The sequence below is a fragment of the Lissotriton vulgaris genome, chromosome 4_1 (genome assembly GCF_964263255.1).
Source record: "Lissotriton vulgaris chromosome 4_1, aLisVul1.2, whole genome shotgun sequence".
Lineage (NCBI taxonomy): Eukaryota > Metazoa > Chordata > Amphibia > Caudata > Salamandridae > Lissotriton > Lissotriton vulgaris.
In genome coordinates, this window is record NC_141691.1 from 1,048,187,814 (window position 1) to 1,048,206,660 (window position 18,847).

The 18,847-nt window shown below is 46.6% G+C and overlaps 1 protein-coding gene across 1 annotated transcript in view; it reads right to left on the minus strand.

Moving 5' to 3' along the window:
- The window catches only part of NSUN2 (NOP2/Sun RNA methyltransferase 2), a 561,061-nt gene that overhangs the window by 316,318 nt on the left and 225,896 nt on the right, over positions 1-18,847 (minus strand). Inside the window, exon 13 of the mRNA XM_086965280.1 lies at positions 516-769. Within this exon, the coding sequence (XP_086821406.1) occupies positions 516-769 (254 nt within the window). The remainder of the gene's footprint in view (positions 1-515; positions 770-18,847) is intronic.

An 18,847-nucleotide genomic window follows, 5' to 3' on the forward strand; every position in this document is an offset into this window, starting at 1 on the left:
TCAGGCAAGCCCAAAGACTCATCAGGTATTTACAACCAGAGCTACCACCAGGTTACTGAGCCAATATCCATTTCTGAAGTACCTATTAGTGATATGTACTTCTATCTGTTTAGTTCAATTTCTCCAACAGACTTGTTAGGCAGGGACATATGCAAGTTTAACTGCATTGTATTTTGAACACCAGAAGGGGTGTTCTGGAAAGTACCTAAACGTTTGAGTCTGGCCTGGCAGCATATGTAAAAACGTCACATAGAATTTTAAATCAGGACGGTGGCACTTGTTTCACTACTTTTACAATGGTCAAATGGGCTACATGAAGGAGCCAAACACACATTTTAGTTACAATGCACAGAGCTCTACATGTCAACTTAATTCTTCCCGCTATATTAAAATTTCTAAAAACACTGCATAGCAACCTACTTTAATCTTTTTCTTGGAACAGGCTTTTCACATCGTGAGAGCAGGCAAACACTGCTTTAACAACAATGAAATTAAGTTTAATAACAAATTCCTACCCACAAACTGTCTCCTTAATGCTTGAATCATGCTGTGTTTCAATAGTGTCTTTAATCTCTTCTGTCTGAGCAGAAGGTTCTTCTACCATCTCTACAGCGTCATCTTCTTGAATATCAGCAAGCACAGCAGGCATCTCTGCAGCCACGGCAGGCAATTCTGCAGCCACGGCAGGCAATTCTGCAGGCACGGCAGGCAATTCTGCAGGCACGGCAGGCAATTCTGCAGGCACGGTGGACTGTGGTTTCCGTTGAAGCTATAGAAAAATGAAACACATCAGGAAAAACTTTGAAACCTGTGGCAACATAGCACTAGCTCCTTTACCTCTGTGCCCATTTATGGATAGTATTGCAATAAGGGATTTATTTAGAAAAGCATTTTGTAAACTCCTGCTTTTCATTTTCTGTCACTTTGGAGAAATCTGGCGCTGGGTAAAGTTTACGAAGGTGGAGCCATGGTAGTTACAGCCCAATTGCTTTCAGGGGGAATCCCTGTCAGATATTCAACTCCAATCAGTGTTCTCCTTAAATCTCAGTTCAATACCACTAGTTTGAATAATAAACTGCACACATGTGTCATGTGTATAGAGCAAACTTCGCCAGGACAGAGTGCTGTACCTGATCATGAGATTGAGCAAGGCAAGGCACCTGGCGGGGGGGGGACATCCTGCTTAGCCACTTTAACATTTGCTTAGAGACCAATTAAGATGTGAAAGTTCTATTTTGTTGGGCCCTCTAAAAAGGGATTAAGCAAGAAATAACATGATATGATAAGAACAAGGAAAGTCAGGAGATATGTTGCATGAAAAAAAGATGCCTATTCAATTACACATATTAAGGTTTGTGTGAATAAATATATTGGTACTGACAGTTTTAGTAGCCTACTTAGACCTTAATTACACCAAACTCAATATGTCATATTAATAACATCCATATAATTAATGTTGAGCACAGCTCTGCGCGCAGAGGTCAAACAAGCGACTATGCAACAAATGGATGAAACTATCGAGTTATTTCAAGATTGCCAAAATCAGGTTAGGTGCAGTTCTATGTAGAAGGCATTGCTAATAAACTTTAAAATTGTGCTAAGTGGCATGTAAAAATAAAAAGTAAACATTTTTACACACATTATGGTTATGATCTATTATAAGCATTTGTATAGCGCACAATATACCACTGGTATGGCATTACATGCTGACTGTAATGCCCTTTCGCCACATATGGACAACACCGCTCATCTGCTTGGTCTCCCATTCTGCTGGTAATCATTCCCTCCATTTCTCTTAGTCTGTGGATCTGCTCTGCCAGATACAGACAACCAGCAAGAAGAATCTCCTGGGGAGGAAACTTTCCTCTCTTCTTGCAAGTCTAGTGCACACATAAATACCAGCTACATTAGGAAGTGGACACAGAGGTGGAGAAAACCTACATTAAATCCAGCAGGGCTTGGTTGCCTTTTTACTCCATATGCCCACTCTGCCTCACACCGAGATAGGCCAATCTGCCTTGTATTAGAAGAGCCTGCTCTACATTGTTACAAATGTTCTCCCTCAAACTTGAAAGTTCATACTCCGAATTATCTGCCCCATGCTATGAAGCGTGTTGCTTGGCACCTGAAACCCATCTTCATCGGTCTACCAGCACTAGGAAGGGCCGGTACCAACAGAAATACACCAGCACCAGCTCTGAAGAAGTGCACAATCTGGCATCTTAAAGCTCTTGATCCAGGCTGCCCCTAATGAGAGTACTGCACGGAGATAATAAGAGTGAACAAATCGCTGGGAGCAGTTGGGACTAGCAATGCTGGAGTCGGGAAAAGCCAGCGTGATTCGGGTGCAGCGCTTAAAGCACACGCATGCACCAATGCAATGTCAATGGTGCGTAAAAGTTACAAAGTTACTGTTTAAGGAACCTTCTGACTGACCTAGAAGGACAAAACTTTAGACACATACACTAGAGGTGTGTACCAGTGTAGGAACACCAGCGTTGCAGAGTTACCTCACCCACAGGAAGCGGGTGCACAGGTGCGAAGTAGTGTTGGGGTTCGTCACGCAGGTCAATGGTGCCTGAAGATGAAGATGCTGCAGGCGTCGAGAGGAGAAGTGTCCGGTGTGATCCAAGGGTGGATCGAAGATATAGATGATCTGAAAGCAGAGGGGACAGAGTCTGGGTCACTCAGCAGGAACCAGGCAATGTCCGGTGCAATCAGGTCGATGTCGTGAAGCTGGTCTCCGCTGCCACGTGGACCCTGGGGCACCGAGGATGTCCAGGAGTGGATCACGAGCTGTCCCACAAAGGCTATCGCTGTCGGCGGTGTCGGCTTCCGGATTGGAGCAAACAACCCTTGGCAAGCGCAAACCACGCAGGATTCGAAGATCACTTCTTACTCGGACCAGGAGGGTCAGAGCGGGTGCTCCTTTTCAGGGGAGCGAGGCGAAGTCTGGAGCAACCAGACTCACAAGTTCGTTTTCAAAGTTCGTCGGTACAGGCGCCGCTAGCCAACTGGCAAGCGACCGGACCAACGCGTTGAGCCAAAAGATGCAGAAGGGCCCACGCAGCACTCGGTGAGTGTAGAGGGGTGAGCTTCGGTGCAAGAGTGGCTCAGGGCAGGGGCTTCTCAAACCCCAATGCACAGTTTAGAGGGTGCCTCGGGAGCTGCACGGTCAGCGCCTCGTGGTCTTTCCAAGATGGCGGGCCCCACGCTTCAGGTCGCCTCCATGGGTCTCAGCTCTGCAGGGACTGTGGAACGGGTTGTTAGAAGGCAGGCACGCTGGGTCTTGTCGATCTCTGTCGCTCGAGTTCCGGCGGGAACTGCAACAAAGCAAACGTCGAGGTGCTGGATGGTGCCTGTTTGCACAGGGTGGTCACTCCTTGAGCACAAGGGAGATTCTTCAGTCTTCTACGTCGAGTAGGATGTCGAAGGGTCCAGAGTTTCGTTTCGTAAGTTTCAGTCAGGATAATCTGAGTGCGTTGGCACTGCTCCCATTCTTATACCAATCTAGGGGGCTGGATTACCTGCTAGGTCCCTCCAATGGGTAGGACCCAGGAAGGGGGTGGTTACACCCCTTTCCCTTTGTCCAGGGTCACGCTGGGACTGGGGCTGGTGTGCCCCAGAACCGGTTTGACCGGATTATGCAAGGGGAAGCCTTGTGCGCCCCAGGCACTATCTAGTTTCTTTCAGCCCTCCCTGCCCCAATACACTATCTCCTGTCTGGGGTGGTGTAGCACCTCCCTGCGACAGGAAACCCTTTGTCCAGGCCTCCTCTGCCAAGTTTCGGTCAGCAGCAGGAGGTCAGACTTGTGTCGGTGGCAGCAGCATCCATTTTGTGATGCTGAGGCTCTGGTTAGGATTAACGGTGTTTCAGTAAAGTAACATGTCTTCTCCCTCTAGAAGGGTGGAATGCTATCCCGTCGACAGGACTGTCGAGGGGATAGTATTCCAAATTGTATGACACCTTACATGACATGTTTTGATAAAGCCAAACCAAAGTTAGCACATAACCGCGATGGATTATAATGCACTTAAGAGTATATGGTATGGCATTATCCCGGAACAGCTAAGGGAGTTGTTCCCGACAGCTGCAGGCAGGCTCAGCTTATGCTCGAGCACCATCTCACGTAAAACCAAGCACTCTGCCTCCAGGATTGATAAGGCCTGCCATAGGAGTGACTTATAGGTAAGGCTCCCGGTTTTCCGTTTAAACGGATTTCTACATATAAATACAGACGGAAAACTTGTTTTCCTTTGTCTGTATTTATAAGTAGAAACGGAAAAATACTGTCAAAAGAAATGGCCAGATGAAATCGGATATCGCTGCCCTCACACTGCAGCTTTGGAGAGGGATGAACAAGTGCACCCTGGAGCGCTGTGTCTTTCAACCCCAAGCAAAAGGAAACACAGGGAAGTATTCCATCTGCAGACCGAGAGGATTATACAGGGCATTAGCTGCTCATTTCCCCCATGCGGATTGGTGTCACTACAACGCATGCTTTTACATCGCATGCCTTTACAACGCGGTTTTTACCACGCAGTCCATTACAACGCATAATGCTTTTAGGCGCTGGATAGTGAATTATTTAATTTACTATTCCAACTCCAGTCCCCGTGGATAGCAGGGAAGGTGTTGGATAGTAAATTAAATATATTCCCTATCCTAGAGCGCCCCCCAGCGCAATGCGTTGTAATGGTATGCGTTGTAATGGTTGCGATGTAATGGTAGTGCGTTGTAAAAAATGCGTTGTAAGTGATGTTCCCCCCCCCCCATGCACCGAAAGTCAGTACAAATCCGAGATAGCAGAATGTGCTGAAATGGAGCACGCAGGGGAGAAAATGTAGTCTGTGCCATCAACATTATTAACTCTTGAACTGGCCCACGACAGGTAGTCCGACCCTGACACATCGTTCATGTGGTCGAACCTACATATGCTCTGTGACAAAGAAGCAGAGGTGCAACTAGAGTGACATTTCCGGGGGAGGGGGGCTAATTGTTCGAGCAATTGGCAGAGTGAAGCTGCAGGGGCTCAAAGAAGGGGCGACAGAGCGAAGCCTCGTTAACAACTAAATGGTCTTTTAAAGACCTGTTAAGTGCTTGGGTGCGGCTGTGTGTGTGCCCAGGAGGCTGTCTCAGCCTCGGGCTGACACACACGACGGAGGGGAGAGGGGGAGGGGAACTGGAGACTTTTGGGAATTTGAGCCCATGGGCGTTGCGCGCCTGCAGAGAAGTGTTAAGAGAGAGTATGGCTTGCAGATACAGACAAAGTTCTGCAGCGATGCTGTATGCAGAGAGAAAGAAGAACCATTTTCGGACGTTTTTCTAAAGAGAGAGATTATGATAAAATGTGTATGTCATCAGTAAAATGCACCGGTGTCCCTGCTTGAGAGCACAGATCATCAGGCTTGCTGCCTAGCATGTTTGCAGTTTGAATGATGGTGCACTTTTGAATGTGATGTGGCTGAAAGTTGCTTTGTGCATGCATGGTTACTTCTGTTATTAGCATTCATTCATAAATTGCTCACTACTGAAAGCTACAATGGAAACAACCACTATACAAAACGTGGAAACAGACTACGAGGCAGGTAACAATAACTAAAGAAATTCAGCCCACCCAGGCCTAGCTGCTTCGTACTGAGAGTTCTCCCTTAAGAGGCTCACACAAAAACCCCTCTACAGGCAGCAGGCCCCCTTTCACAAAGACAAAATAAAAAACAAGCATTTACAATGCAATGGTCTCGGCATCATTAAAGGTGGAGCTATTGGCATTGCTCATGACATTTCTTTTTTTTCTTTAAATCATAAATAGATGGCATTGTCATTTACATTGCCAATACACACCACTCTGCACTCAACAGCACACACCACTCAACAGCACACACCACTCAACAGCACACACCACTCAACAGCACACACCACTCAACAGCACACACCACTCAACAGCACACACCACTCAACAGCACACACCACTCAACAGCACACACCACTCAACAGCACACACCACTCAACAGCACACACCACTCAACAGCACACACCACTCAACAGCACACACCACTCAACAGCACACACCACTCAACAGCACACACCACTCAACAGCACACACCACTCAACAGCACACACCACTCAACAGCACACACCACTCAACAGCACACACCACTCAACAGCACACACCACTCAACAGCACACACCACTCAACAGCACACACCACTCAACAGCACACACCACTCAACAGCACACACCACTCAACAGCACACACCACTCAACAGCACACACCACTCACACTCTGCACTCACACTCTGCACTCACACTCTGCACTCACACTCTGCACTCACACTCTGCACTCACACTCTGCACTCACACTCTGCACTCACACTCTGCACTCACACTCTGCACTCACACTCTGCACTCACACTCTGCACTCACACTCTGCACTCACACTCTGCACTCACACTCTGCACTCACACTCTGCACTCACACTCTGCACTCACACTCTGCACTCACACTCTGCACTCACACTCTGCACTCACACTCTGCACTCACACTCTGCACTCACACTCTGCACTCACACTCTGCACTCACACTCTGCACTCACACTCTGCACTCACACTCTGCACTCACACTCTGCACTCACACTCTGCACTCACACTCTGCACTCACACTCTGCACTCACACTCTGCACTCACACTCTGCACTCACACTCTGCACTCACACTCTGCACTCACACTCTGCACTCACACTCTGCACTCACACTCTGCACTCACACTCTGCACTCACACTCTGCACTCACACTCTGCACTCACACTCTGCACTCACACTCTGCACTCACACTCTGCACTCACACTCTGCACTCACACTCTGCACTCACACTCTGCACTCACACTCTGCACTCACACTCTGCACTCACACTCTGCACTCACACTCTGCACTCACACTCTGCACTCACACTCTGCACTCACACTCTGCACTCACACTCTGCACTCACACTCTGCACTCACACTCTGCACTCACCCTCTGCACTCACCCTCTGCACTCACCCTCTGCACTCACCCTCTGCACTCACCCTCTGCACTCACCCTCTGCACTCACCCTCTGCACTCACCCTCTGCACTCACACTCTGCACTCACACTCTGCACTCACACTCTGCACTCACACTCTGCACTCACACTCTGCACTCACACTCTGCACTCACACTCTGCACTCACACTCTGCACTCACACTCTGCACTCACACTCTGCACTCACACTCTGCACTCACACTCTGCACTCACACTCTGCACTCACACTCTGCACTCACACTCTGCACGCTGCATTCACACTCTGCACACTCACTCTGCACTCACTACTTCACACTCTGCACTCACACTCTGCACTCACACTCTGCTCACTCACTCTGCACTCACTACTTCACACTCTGCACTCTGCACTCACACTCTGCTCACTCACTCTGCACTCACTACTTCACACTCTGCACACTCTGAACTGTGCGCACTCTGCACTCACACTATAATAATCCTTATGCAGAATTCCTCTAAAGTATAAGCAGCTTGGGTTTTTCCTATAGGCGCCAAAGAGTCAATGATAGGAAAAGAGGGCAGAGAGTGCTAACCCCATCTCCCCACCCACAGACAACCAAAAATTATCTTCTGCGTTGCTTTTTTCTAATAATATGAATAAGGAATTTAAAGTATATGTTTGGGCGAGTGGAAGGTGATCTATCGTATTCAATATATTCTTAACACAATTGGTGTTCATGGTTACCTTTACAAACGTGAGATGAAGATGATGCTCACTTTTTAGTTATATAAGGATATTTTGTCGAGTACATTCAAGTTCAACCCACTGGCTGTAAGCAACAAGCTGAGGATCAACAGGCGCGAAACAGCGTGGCGGGCGTGCACGAGACGCAGCGTGGGCGTGCACATCAGCTGAAGATCCCCGGAGAAGACACCGAGTCTGCCTGCTGCCATGACTGACCTGCTGCGAGGGAAAGAGCCCGGTGAGTGGGGTTCGAGGGGGGGCGGCAGAGAGGGAGTGGGCAGAGAGGGAGGGTGTGTGTGTGTGTGTGTGTGTGTGTGTGCGTGCGTGCGTGCGTGCTTCCGTGAGTGTGAATGTGGAGCAAGAGATGTGCACGGCTCCAGGAGGCTCGGCGTGCGCGTCCACGAGATGCAATCGGCGCTCGTTCACCTCTCTGGCTCCGTTGAGAGTGAACTTAGTGACAATAGGTCTCGAAGCCGAGACCTAAAAAAGTGTAAAAACACCCCAGGACATCGGCCGCAGCCCCAGCAACCTTTGTTTTTTTATTTTATGGGAGGGCAAAAGAGGAAGAGGGGAGCACAGGGGAGGGGTAAAGACGTCTGTAGCACCATCCTAGTACCAGAGGGGTTGTAAACTTAAGTGTGGCAGAAGCAACCAAAAACAAGCATTGGCAACACCAATAGGACTGGCTTTGATGAGTAAATACAGGCACAAACATATACAAATGCCATTTAGTAGTAATGCACTTTTAAGATTCCTCATGCATTCCGATGGAAGCACTTTCTAGAAGGTACAATGAAGCACAAAACGCCCAATGGCATGTGGTAAGAAAAAAACCTCTTGTAGGTGGATACAAAGCTCGTTCTATGTATATTTTAAACAAGGGGTAACAATAGGACTTTGAAGACAGCTACGTAAACAAGACCTAATCAATACCACTAATTCACACATCTTTTCCAAGAGCACAGGAAAGACATTTTCTTCCATTATGTTAAAACCACTTACCACAGGCTCAAATTTTAGAAACAACTGTGGGGTGGCAGTGCCAAACATGCTGAAACCATAAACATTCCAGTGAATGAAGTATCCAGAACAATGATACCAACAACCCAAGTGGATGCGAACAAACATTGACTGCACTCATGCCTAGTCTGTACATGCATGATCCTGCAAGTGCGACTGTAAAATTACACAAGTGCCTTTTCTTTTTAAAATTACCAATCGTATTGTGTTTATTTAATTTGGCCTATATATAAATATATCTAAACTGGTAAAAATCAAGCACAAGTGTGCCTGGTCGATTTAAATAAATGTGGAAAAATACTAGCTGCAGCGTCTTATTTTACTTGCAACAAAAATACATGTGGATAAATACAGAAAAATACCCCAAAAAATAAATATGGATAAATACAGACGGAAATGTTAAAAAAATAAATACCATAAAACCGGGAGCCCTACTTACAGGTTTATATGTGTCCAGATATAGGTTTAGATGTAGGTATACTATATCTAAGCAAAGGGGGGATTACACCAACTTGCCCCAGCTGAGTGACCAGCCAGTTGTGTCAATTTAAGAACCAACCAGGGGTGGCAAAAGCTATGCTGCAGCCCCTGGTAGGCCTTGGATGCACCTATGCCCGTGGCACCTATAGTGCACTATATAGGGGCTGACAAGGTGTCCAGTACCAATTTGGTTATGCACCTAGGGTGCATGGAGTCCATTTTAGGGAGAGAGCAGATAGCCTGGGGCCCTGATTAGCAGGGAACCAGGCTAACTAAGTCGAAAACCAGCTAAACACAAGGCAAAAAATCTGGGGTAACCATAGTCAGGTGTCCACCTTCCTACAACAAATCAATCTTATTTTTGTTAACCTACTTTGACTCTAAATCATTGATGCATGCTCTATGGCAATTCATTTCAGACTAGAAATGAAATTAAATTATATTGCTCTCTGAAACAGACCTCACCCAGCTTCTGCACTCCTTTGAGCCTAGGATAAAGCACACTAGTATCCTCAAACCTTGTACCACTAGGCAAAAATTGGCCCCAAAGAAACAAAAAAGAAAAACATTTTACTTAACTTCGGTAATGCTCATTCTGGTGGATACTCTATTTAACTCTTGAATACTCTTATTTAACTTCACCATGACAATATCATCAGGCACCATATTGGATACAGAGAAATCTTCATCAATGCTTCAATACGCATATAGGTAGTACTATGTGGATCTGCAGTGATTCGGTTCCACCCAAGAAGTATCAGAGAAGAGCATCATAAAAGTGCCACCCTTAAGCATTCTCCTTCACTGCCTCAGAGGCAAAGATCTTCAAACCTATTGTAGGTGACAATGAAGATTCCTAAAATAAGACCTTTTTAGATTGCAAAGCATGGGGAGATAGGAGTGCAGTGAGGAATCTACAGTTAAAGTATCCACCAGTAAAGTGTTACTGAACCAAACTTGTTCTTCTGATGGATGTTCAAGCTACCTACCTTTGTTAACACTCTTTTTGATGAATATGCTACGTAGTGTAGGAAGGTGGATACCGGACTATGGTTGCCCCCAACTTTTTGCCTGGTGTTTTGCTGGTTTTCCGACTTAGTTGGCCTGGGACCCTGCCAATCAGGACCCCAGGCCTACTGCTCTCTCTCTAAAATGGATTCCATGTACCTTAGGTACATATCCAATTGGTACTGGGCCACCTTATCAGACCCTTTAACTCAGGGCATAGGTGTACCCAGGGCCTACCAGGGGCTGCAGCATGTATTATGCCACCCCTGGCTGGCCATCTAAATCTGACACAACTGGTTGCACAACAGCTGGGGCAAGGTGGTGTAATCACCCTTTGCTTTAGATATAGTATACCTATATCTAACCCTAAAATGGACACACAGATTCCGATCAGTCACTCCTATGAAAGGCCTTGACAATCCTGAAGGCAGAGTGCTTGGAATCGTGTGAGATGGTGCTCTGGCATGAGCTGAGCCCGTTTGCAGCTTGCGGAACCAAGTCCTAATAGCTGTTCCATGATAACGCATACCATATACTCTTAAGTGCATTATAATCCTTGCGGTTAAATGCTATCTTTGGTATCGCTTTATCAAAACATGTCGAGTAAGGTGTCATACGAATTGGAAAACTAACCCCTCGCCAATTCTGGCGACGGGGTTAGCATTCCACCCTTCTAGAGGGACACGACATGTATGTAACTGTGAACACCGGTTAAAGTAAACTCGAGCCTCAGCATCACAAAATGGATGCTGCCACCACAGACACTAGTCTGACCCCCTGCAGCTGGGAGTCCTTCCAGCGAGGGGAGCTTGGACAAAGGGTTTCCTGTCAGGGGCGGTGCTAGCACCATCCCAGACAGGGTTTTGTGTATCCTGGGTAGGCAGGGCTTTACAGGAAGGTGACTGCAAGTGGCACCCCGGTGCTCACTACGCATCTGCCGGCTAGAACCAGTTCCAGGGGCACACCAGGCCCTGAGCAGGGGAAAGTCCGGCATGGGAGAGGGGTGTAACCACCCCCCTTCCTGGTCCCACCCCTAGGGCAGGACCTAGTCGCGTACCCACCCCTTTCTTTAGGATAAAGGCAGGAGCGGGGACCCTTCCAAATTAGATCATCTTTGAATCAAGAAACTACTTTCCACGAAAGGAACTCTCGACTCTTCTCAAGATTTCTCCCTTGTGACTAAGTAGTAGTCACCCTGCATCCGCAGGCACCATCTAAGAACACTGCGGTTTGCTGCACGTCTTTCCTCCGGAATCCGACTGACCAGCTCGACGAGACCCGGCTTCCCTGGCACCTCTGACCTCTACCTACCTCTACAGCTAAGCTGAGAACCGTAGGTGCGACGAGACCTCGAGGGACCGGCCATCATCAGAACTGCACGACTTCTATCCAGCACGACCGCCGAGGGATCCTCTGGTGAGTGCTTTGGGGTCCGAGAAGCCCCGACCCTGAGCAGCTCCAGCACCGAAGACCAGCCCCCCAGCATCTACGAGATCTGCGTGGGGCCCTTCTGCTTTTTGCTGCTCACCGTGTTGTCTGGCTACTAGCCCGCTGGCTTGTGGCCTTCCCGACGACGACCGACGACAACAACACTGCTAGTCTGGTTGCTCCAGACTGGCCCTTGCTCCCTTCCAAAAGAGGAGCACCCCGGACCCTCCTGGTCCACTCCAGGCGCCATTTTAGGTCCACCGCGTGGGCTTGAATTTGCCAAGACTTGTTGCCCCAATCCTAGGTCCAGCGACATCGACAGCATCAACCATCGTGGGACAGCTCGCACCTCCATCCTGGTCGCCGACAACGCCTCCTGGTCCGTGAGACTGCAGAGCCCAGCGTCGCCCACTCACCTGGTCGAGGTGACTCCATCCGGTGCCATCCTGGTGCCCATCTGATCACTGGCTAGTGATTCAGGACTTGGTCCCCTCTGCTTACAGGTGTCTTCCATCTTCGATCCAGGCTTGGATCCACCTTACAATCTTCACTGGTCGCCTGCCAGCAACTCCTTCTTTCAGGCTCCTGGGTTGTCAACGAGGATTCCCGACGTCTTTTCAGACCTATGCAGCCGCAGCCCCGGGCTAGGTAACTTCGGCATTTCGGTGCCCCAGCATAGCCTCACTATCCAAGGGTCCAGATCCACTTTAGTTTTCAACCTACCTAGTCGGGTTTGCCCGAGAACACTAACTTTGCTTTTACTAGCCTCCATAGACCTTGTCCCGCATCCCGCGTGAGTGCACACTCTGCACCCGAGTCCCCTAGGCCTCCTACTAGTAATCTGAAGGTTCAGTAACGTAGTCCTAGCGATTCCAAAGCCTATTAGTCCAGTACTTACCTGCTAGTAATTTCGCATTCCACTTCCATAGTATATGGTTTTCCGTGCCCCCCGGGCATTTGTGTAAATTGTGCAACTTAAAGTATTTTCGTAAGAGTTTTGTTGTGTGCTTAGTACCCTGTCCTCAAAGAGTACAGGGCTGTTGTGATCTAAATAAATACACTGTTTATTTTCATAACACTTGTGTGGTGTCCTTTCACTTGGTGTTCAAGGGGTATATGTGATGGTATAACAGCTGGCTTAACACGCCCTCTAGAGTTTAGCCTAAAGACTGCTCTTGTCCATGCTACTCGGATAGCTGGTCTATCGGTTGACTTACAACCAATCACCATAAGGGTTGTTTGGACTGATACATAGTGATCACTAGAATAGTGAACACTGAATATCAGGCCAACTTCTCACACGTAGCTGCATTTTTCTTACTTTAAGAATACTGTCCGGAAATGGGGTAGTGCAGTCAGCCCAATGCTACAAGATTTAGTGTGAAAGATGGATGTGCGCAGCAACCAGAAAAATCCGGTCTACGAGCAGAGGGGTTGCCTGAGGAAATTGGAAAATGTATGGGGTGAACTGTGGGGGAATATTAGAGAGGAATTGTGGGATAGGAGGAAGGCCGGAGAGGGATGCTGCCCAGCTGTCCACCAAGACGAGCACCTTGATGACACCCTCCGGTAAATGGGAATGTAGATCACCCTACAGGGATTTGGCAGATTCGCCCACTGTAGACATACTAGGATAGGTAGCGCTACGTAGGAGAACAATATATTACAGCACTTGTATGCAAGCATAAATTCTCTGTTAAAGCAAGATGGTTGAACTGTTTATCTTTTTCGCCATTCACATAATGCTAATGACCCTATTCGGTTTCCTTCTATTGATTATTACAGTGCAACTATTTTACTGAAGGCTGTGTATTTCTAGTGTATCTCTTTAGACATGCATTAGTAACCCAACGAAAAGGTTCTAGATCTGTTACCACAATTTCCATGGAGAGTCAGGGTTGTCAAATTCTATGGTTGCACAATTCAGTTCTTACCTTGTCAGGTTAGGGGTACAAATGGTGCACTGTGAGCTAGCAAGAGTTAAGCCAACATATCCTGAGGGTGTGTTCAGAATCACAGTCTCGTACAATCCCGACATTTATGCTGTCCAACAAAAGCAGAGTTTTACTTGGGACAGTAGAAGCTGTATGACATGGTGTAACCAACGTTCTACCTTGGGTTTTCATTTAATATATTGCCGAAGTAGTTTGCTTTTGCGTACTCACAAACCCCTACTCACCTTCTTACCGGAGACGTCTGTGGTGTTAGAGAAAAATCCTCCTCAGCTGAGTAGGCAACCCCTATGTATTGGCTGTAGGTTGTTCAAGCTTGAACCTTTCAAAAGATTACCCCATAGTGGTACCCTATCTCAATTCAACATATTCATATAGCTACAAAGAAGGAGCAATTAACAGAACAGTAAACTGCAGACATGAAGTTACTCAGATGCTCCAACAACGTGCATTGCCCCTCACTGGTAGGGACATTCTATTCATTGTGGAGGCCCACGAAGCATTAAGGACAGAGGTATATCCATTCAGGGGTTACATCATTCCCAGCACCAGATGCACGAATAAGACTTTACATACATCAACTATAGCTGCAGTTCCCAATAACTACACAGCTTAAGAAACACTAGAAATATCACTAATTTACCAAGAACACCAACATTGGTTTGAAGGCCCCCTACCACCACACAACAGGCATACTAAACTAGAATTTCTACCTAGTTCCCAAGTCAGTTAGGATTATAAGATGTAATAATCAAACTGCCCATTCTGGCCTATGAGGAATAGGTAGCCTTGCAATAGTAAAAAACGAAAATAGGCTATAAATCACTATTAGAACATGCCACACACATCAGGGCTTGTCCTACCTTATACTTACAATGCACCCTGCCCATGGGCCTACCACAGGGGTGGATATGAAGAAAAGGGAAGGTTTAGGGACTTGCGAGTGGGTGCACTTGCCCAGTCAACATGGCAGTACCAGACTGCACACGGGTTCTGCAATGGCAGACCTAGGACACACTTATACAGGCTGCTTCTGTGTGTGGCACAACCAGTGCTGCAAGCCCACCAGCAGCATTTGGTTTACAAGCTCTTGGCACACTCAGTGCACTGTACTAGGGACTGATCAGTAAACCAAATCAGCCAATCATGGAATCACTAATCCATACATCAAATTACAATAGGGAGCACTTGCACGGGGCACTGAACAGCAGTGGCACAGTGCCCAAAGCATCCAGTACCAGCAAAAACACGAGGCAGCAGGGAAAAAAATGGAAGGGAGACCAACGCCAAGGAGCCAGGTCTAACAGGGAGCAACAAGGCCAGTCTTAGCCGGTTGGACATAATACCCAGACATAACAAATCTGACCGCACCACAATTACACATTTTGTACACCGGTCTAGTCAGAATATGCAGATGTTTGACAGTTCGTAATGTAAACAATGACAATGTAGCTTGCAAGGGCTGTTTAAGCTGCAAATCCACAATTGGCTACACCTGGAATTAGTACAGTAACCATCAATGCAGTCAAGGGAAAAATTCCCCATCAGACAGGAAAAAAATCAGTTCTGGATTGCACAGAAAACCTGTCTGCTTGAAGCAGTGTTTCCCCATATGGAACCACAAGAATAACATAATTTGCACTATATGCTTGCCAATGGGGATGGCTCCCCTAGTGGGAGACTGAGCCACTTGGGTACAGGCTTTGCTGCAGTAAAAACCAGAACACATGGTAAACCCTCATTAGCTGTATTGCCAGAGGTGCTTACACAGATCCAAATTGAGTACGGTGCAGCCCCTGAACTGTATTTGGGGATGAAACTGATTAACAATTTTGCCGCAGTATCCGCCATAATGTTAAGTAACATTAAAGGGAAAGCAGCAGCATTGGCTGTTCTCCAGCGACGTGCGAATATAACACTGAGAGACCAGGAGTGTGAATTACATAAAATTATTAAGGAAACCTATGCAACCATAGGTAGAGATAATTTGGGAGCCGGACCTAGTAAATCAAAAAAATTAAGAGTAATTCTGAAAAGGAACACTAGAAGCAGCTATCAGAGTCTTCTACTAAGAAGTAGAAAAATAAAGAAAAAATAAAGAACTGGGTGGATCTCCTCAACAGGAGTCGACTAAAAATTGCTATCATTTTTATATGCATGAAAATATTAAGACGTCTGACAGATATCATGATACTAATACACGTTACTCTTGCTCATTTCAGGAGTCATCCAAAAAACACTTAGAGAGAGGGGGGCGGTCAGAGTACAGATCAGAGGAGTATGTGACATAAAAGACACAGGAAGACAAACCCAACCAATCCAAGTCTCAATTCAAAATGAACAAGGTAGCTGGGCTTAAAGTCCAGCATTCCACGGATATTAAAGACACTGCTTCTAAGCGGAGAGTGGGCTCTGACAATCCTGGACAGCGCGGCAGAAGTCAATAGTTTGAGCATCCCACAACAACCTTGATCATCCAGCATCAAGTACCTCCCATTCAAACGCAACTTGAACACCAGATTAATCACGGCAGCCGGGGAACCTTTCAAGTGACAGGATAAGTTAGCAACTGATTACAGGACCAGTGAAACATATCCTGGCATACGAGAGATTCACTTAAAGAACTCTCAGTTGGTACCACTAAGGAACACTTCTATGCCCCCATTACTACATTGAAATATGGATCATAATTCCCAAGATTCCTTAATGAATTCCCTACCCATTGCTTCTATCTGCCTGTTGTTGTTCTAGGCAATACTGAAACTGGAAAGTACTGACCGGTAGTGTTATAAGACCATGGATTAACTATTCTGTGGATGGTGACTCTGCCACAGTAAAAGTTAATTTGTCCAGTTTTTCAATATGAAGCATTTTATATTTTGCTCCACTTTGTGCCATCGTTATCTGCTTCTCAGTTAGATTGTATGCAGAAAATAGGGACATGCAGTTGATAAATCGCCAAGGCACATAACCAGCGCGTAATGATAGCAACGTCCAGCTTAATAACATAATTGAACGTAGTTGCGATTATCCGTGTTGTAGTATGGACAAGTCTTGTTCTAGTAGATCTATAGCAGAAGATACAATGTTGCCCAGTGAATAAATAATGTATGTTAATGTAGTTATACCATTGTCACCATTGTTGAGAGGTTTTCCAGATTTCATTAAAGACAACGTAATAGAAACGTTTCTGGCATGGCTTTCAGGGACCTAACAAAAAATCCCTTAGATCCACCTTATCTTAAAGTAAGGATAAGTGCTGTTTCGCCTGGGACAGTGTTGAGGTTTTTAGCCAATCGGGGCAAAACTTCCTAACTCTGTATGATGTCACTACCCCTGGATGTTCTCTTTGTATATATCCTGGGACTGGCCTATGGATACTAAACCTTTCGGTTGTACCCCTGAAGAAATGCGTTACTTACCTGTAACAGCAGTTATCCAGTATTGGTATCTTTCATAGATTCACATGCCTGAATCATTCCCCGTCGTCGGGGTAGGAGTCCCCGGTAAATAACAATAGTAATGTCACATAGACATATACTTAGTACTAGGCCAGAGGCCTCACATTAGTAGCCTATCTAGGTCCTTATGTAAAAAGGACCAAACTTTGGCCAGGAGCCAATCAGCTACCATCACCCTTCTCACCTTCCTGGAAGGAGCCCTAGTCCCTCAGATTTTCGTAAGCACAGTGCTACTGAGAGGGAGAGGGTGAGCCCTTCCAGGGGAGGCGGGTGGGTTGCATGTGAATCTATGAAAGATACCAATACTGGATAACTGCTGTTACAGGTAAGTAACGCATTTCTTATCCAGTATTATGGGTATCTTTCATAGATTCACATGCCTGAATCAGAATAGCAAGCAATAATGAGCACATTTCGCATAATACATTCGTAAAGACATAGCAATCTTATCATAAGTTGTTACACAGTTTACATGATACTCACAACCTGATAAGAAATGTGCGATAAATTACCTGGAAGGTGGGATGATAGGAAGAAGGCTCACCACTAATGAAATAGATGACGTAAGACAGCCTGTCCCACTGCTGCATCCTTCATAAGTTCAGAGTCCAAGCAGTAGTGCTTCGTGAACGTATGTGGTGTCTTCCATGTCGCCGCCCTGCAAATGTCGACAATGGATACCCCAGCAAAGAGCGCCATGGAGGTGGAAACCGCTCTAGTGGAGTGTGCTCGTACTTTTGAAGGTAGAGGGTGGCCCGCCTGTTGGTGACAGAAGGCGATGGCCGCTGAAATCCATCTGGAAATGCTCTGTTTTGTTAAGGCTAAGCCTTTCCTGGGTCTGCTAAATGCAACAAACAATTGGTTGGACTTTCGAAATTGCTCCGTCCTGTGAAGGTAAAATTTGAGACATCGTTTGAGGTCCAATGAGTGAAGAGATCTTTCAGCCGCAGATGATGGATTCGGGAAGAAAGATCGTAGGACAATAGGTTCGTTGAGATGGAAAGAGGACGGAACCTTCGGTATAAACTTAGGGTTAGTCCGTAGAATGACCCTGTCGTTCTTGAACTGGATGAAGGGGTCTTGCACAGAAAAGGCCTGCAGTTCACTCACTCTCCTTGCTGACGTGAGCGCCAGCAAAAGAGCTGTTTTCCATGACAAATATTTTAGATCTGCTCTGTGGATTGGCTCAAACGGGTGTCTCATTAGTTGAGCTAGAACCACATTTAGTTGCCATGTAGGTGGAGGCGCTCTAACTGGAGGGAAAGATCTGAATAATCCCTTCAGAAACTGTTTGATTAGTCTGTTGGTCCATAATGAAGCTCCACACGAAGATCGTCTGAATCTGGATATGGCCGCCAGGTGGACCTTTATTGAAGCATGTGCCAGTCCAGAATTGGCTAAGTGGAGCAAGTAGGGCAGAATTTGTGCTGGAGTAGAAGTGAATGGATGCAAATTCTGAGCTCTACACCACAAACAGAATCTTTTCCACTTGAGGGAATACGTCTTATTAGTACTTTCAGCCCGAGCCCGGGCTAAGACGGCCCTGCATTCCTGTGGAATATCTAAATCCTGGAACTCTCTGAACTCAGGAGCCAAGCTGATAATTTTAGAGATGTTGGATCCGGATGCTGGACTTGTCCCTGGTTCATTGTGAGGAGATGTGGGCATGTCCTGAATAGAATTGGAGGTTCCAGCGATAGAAGGTGTAGCTCCGTATACCAGTGTTGGCGCGGCCA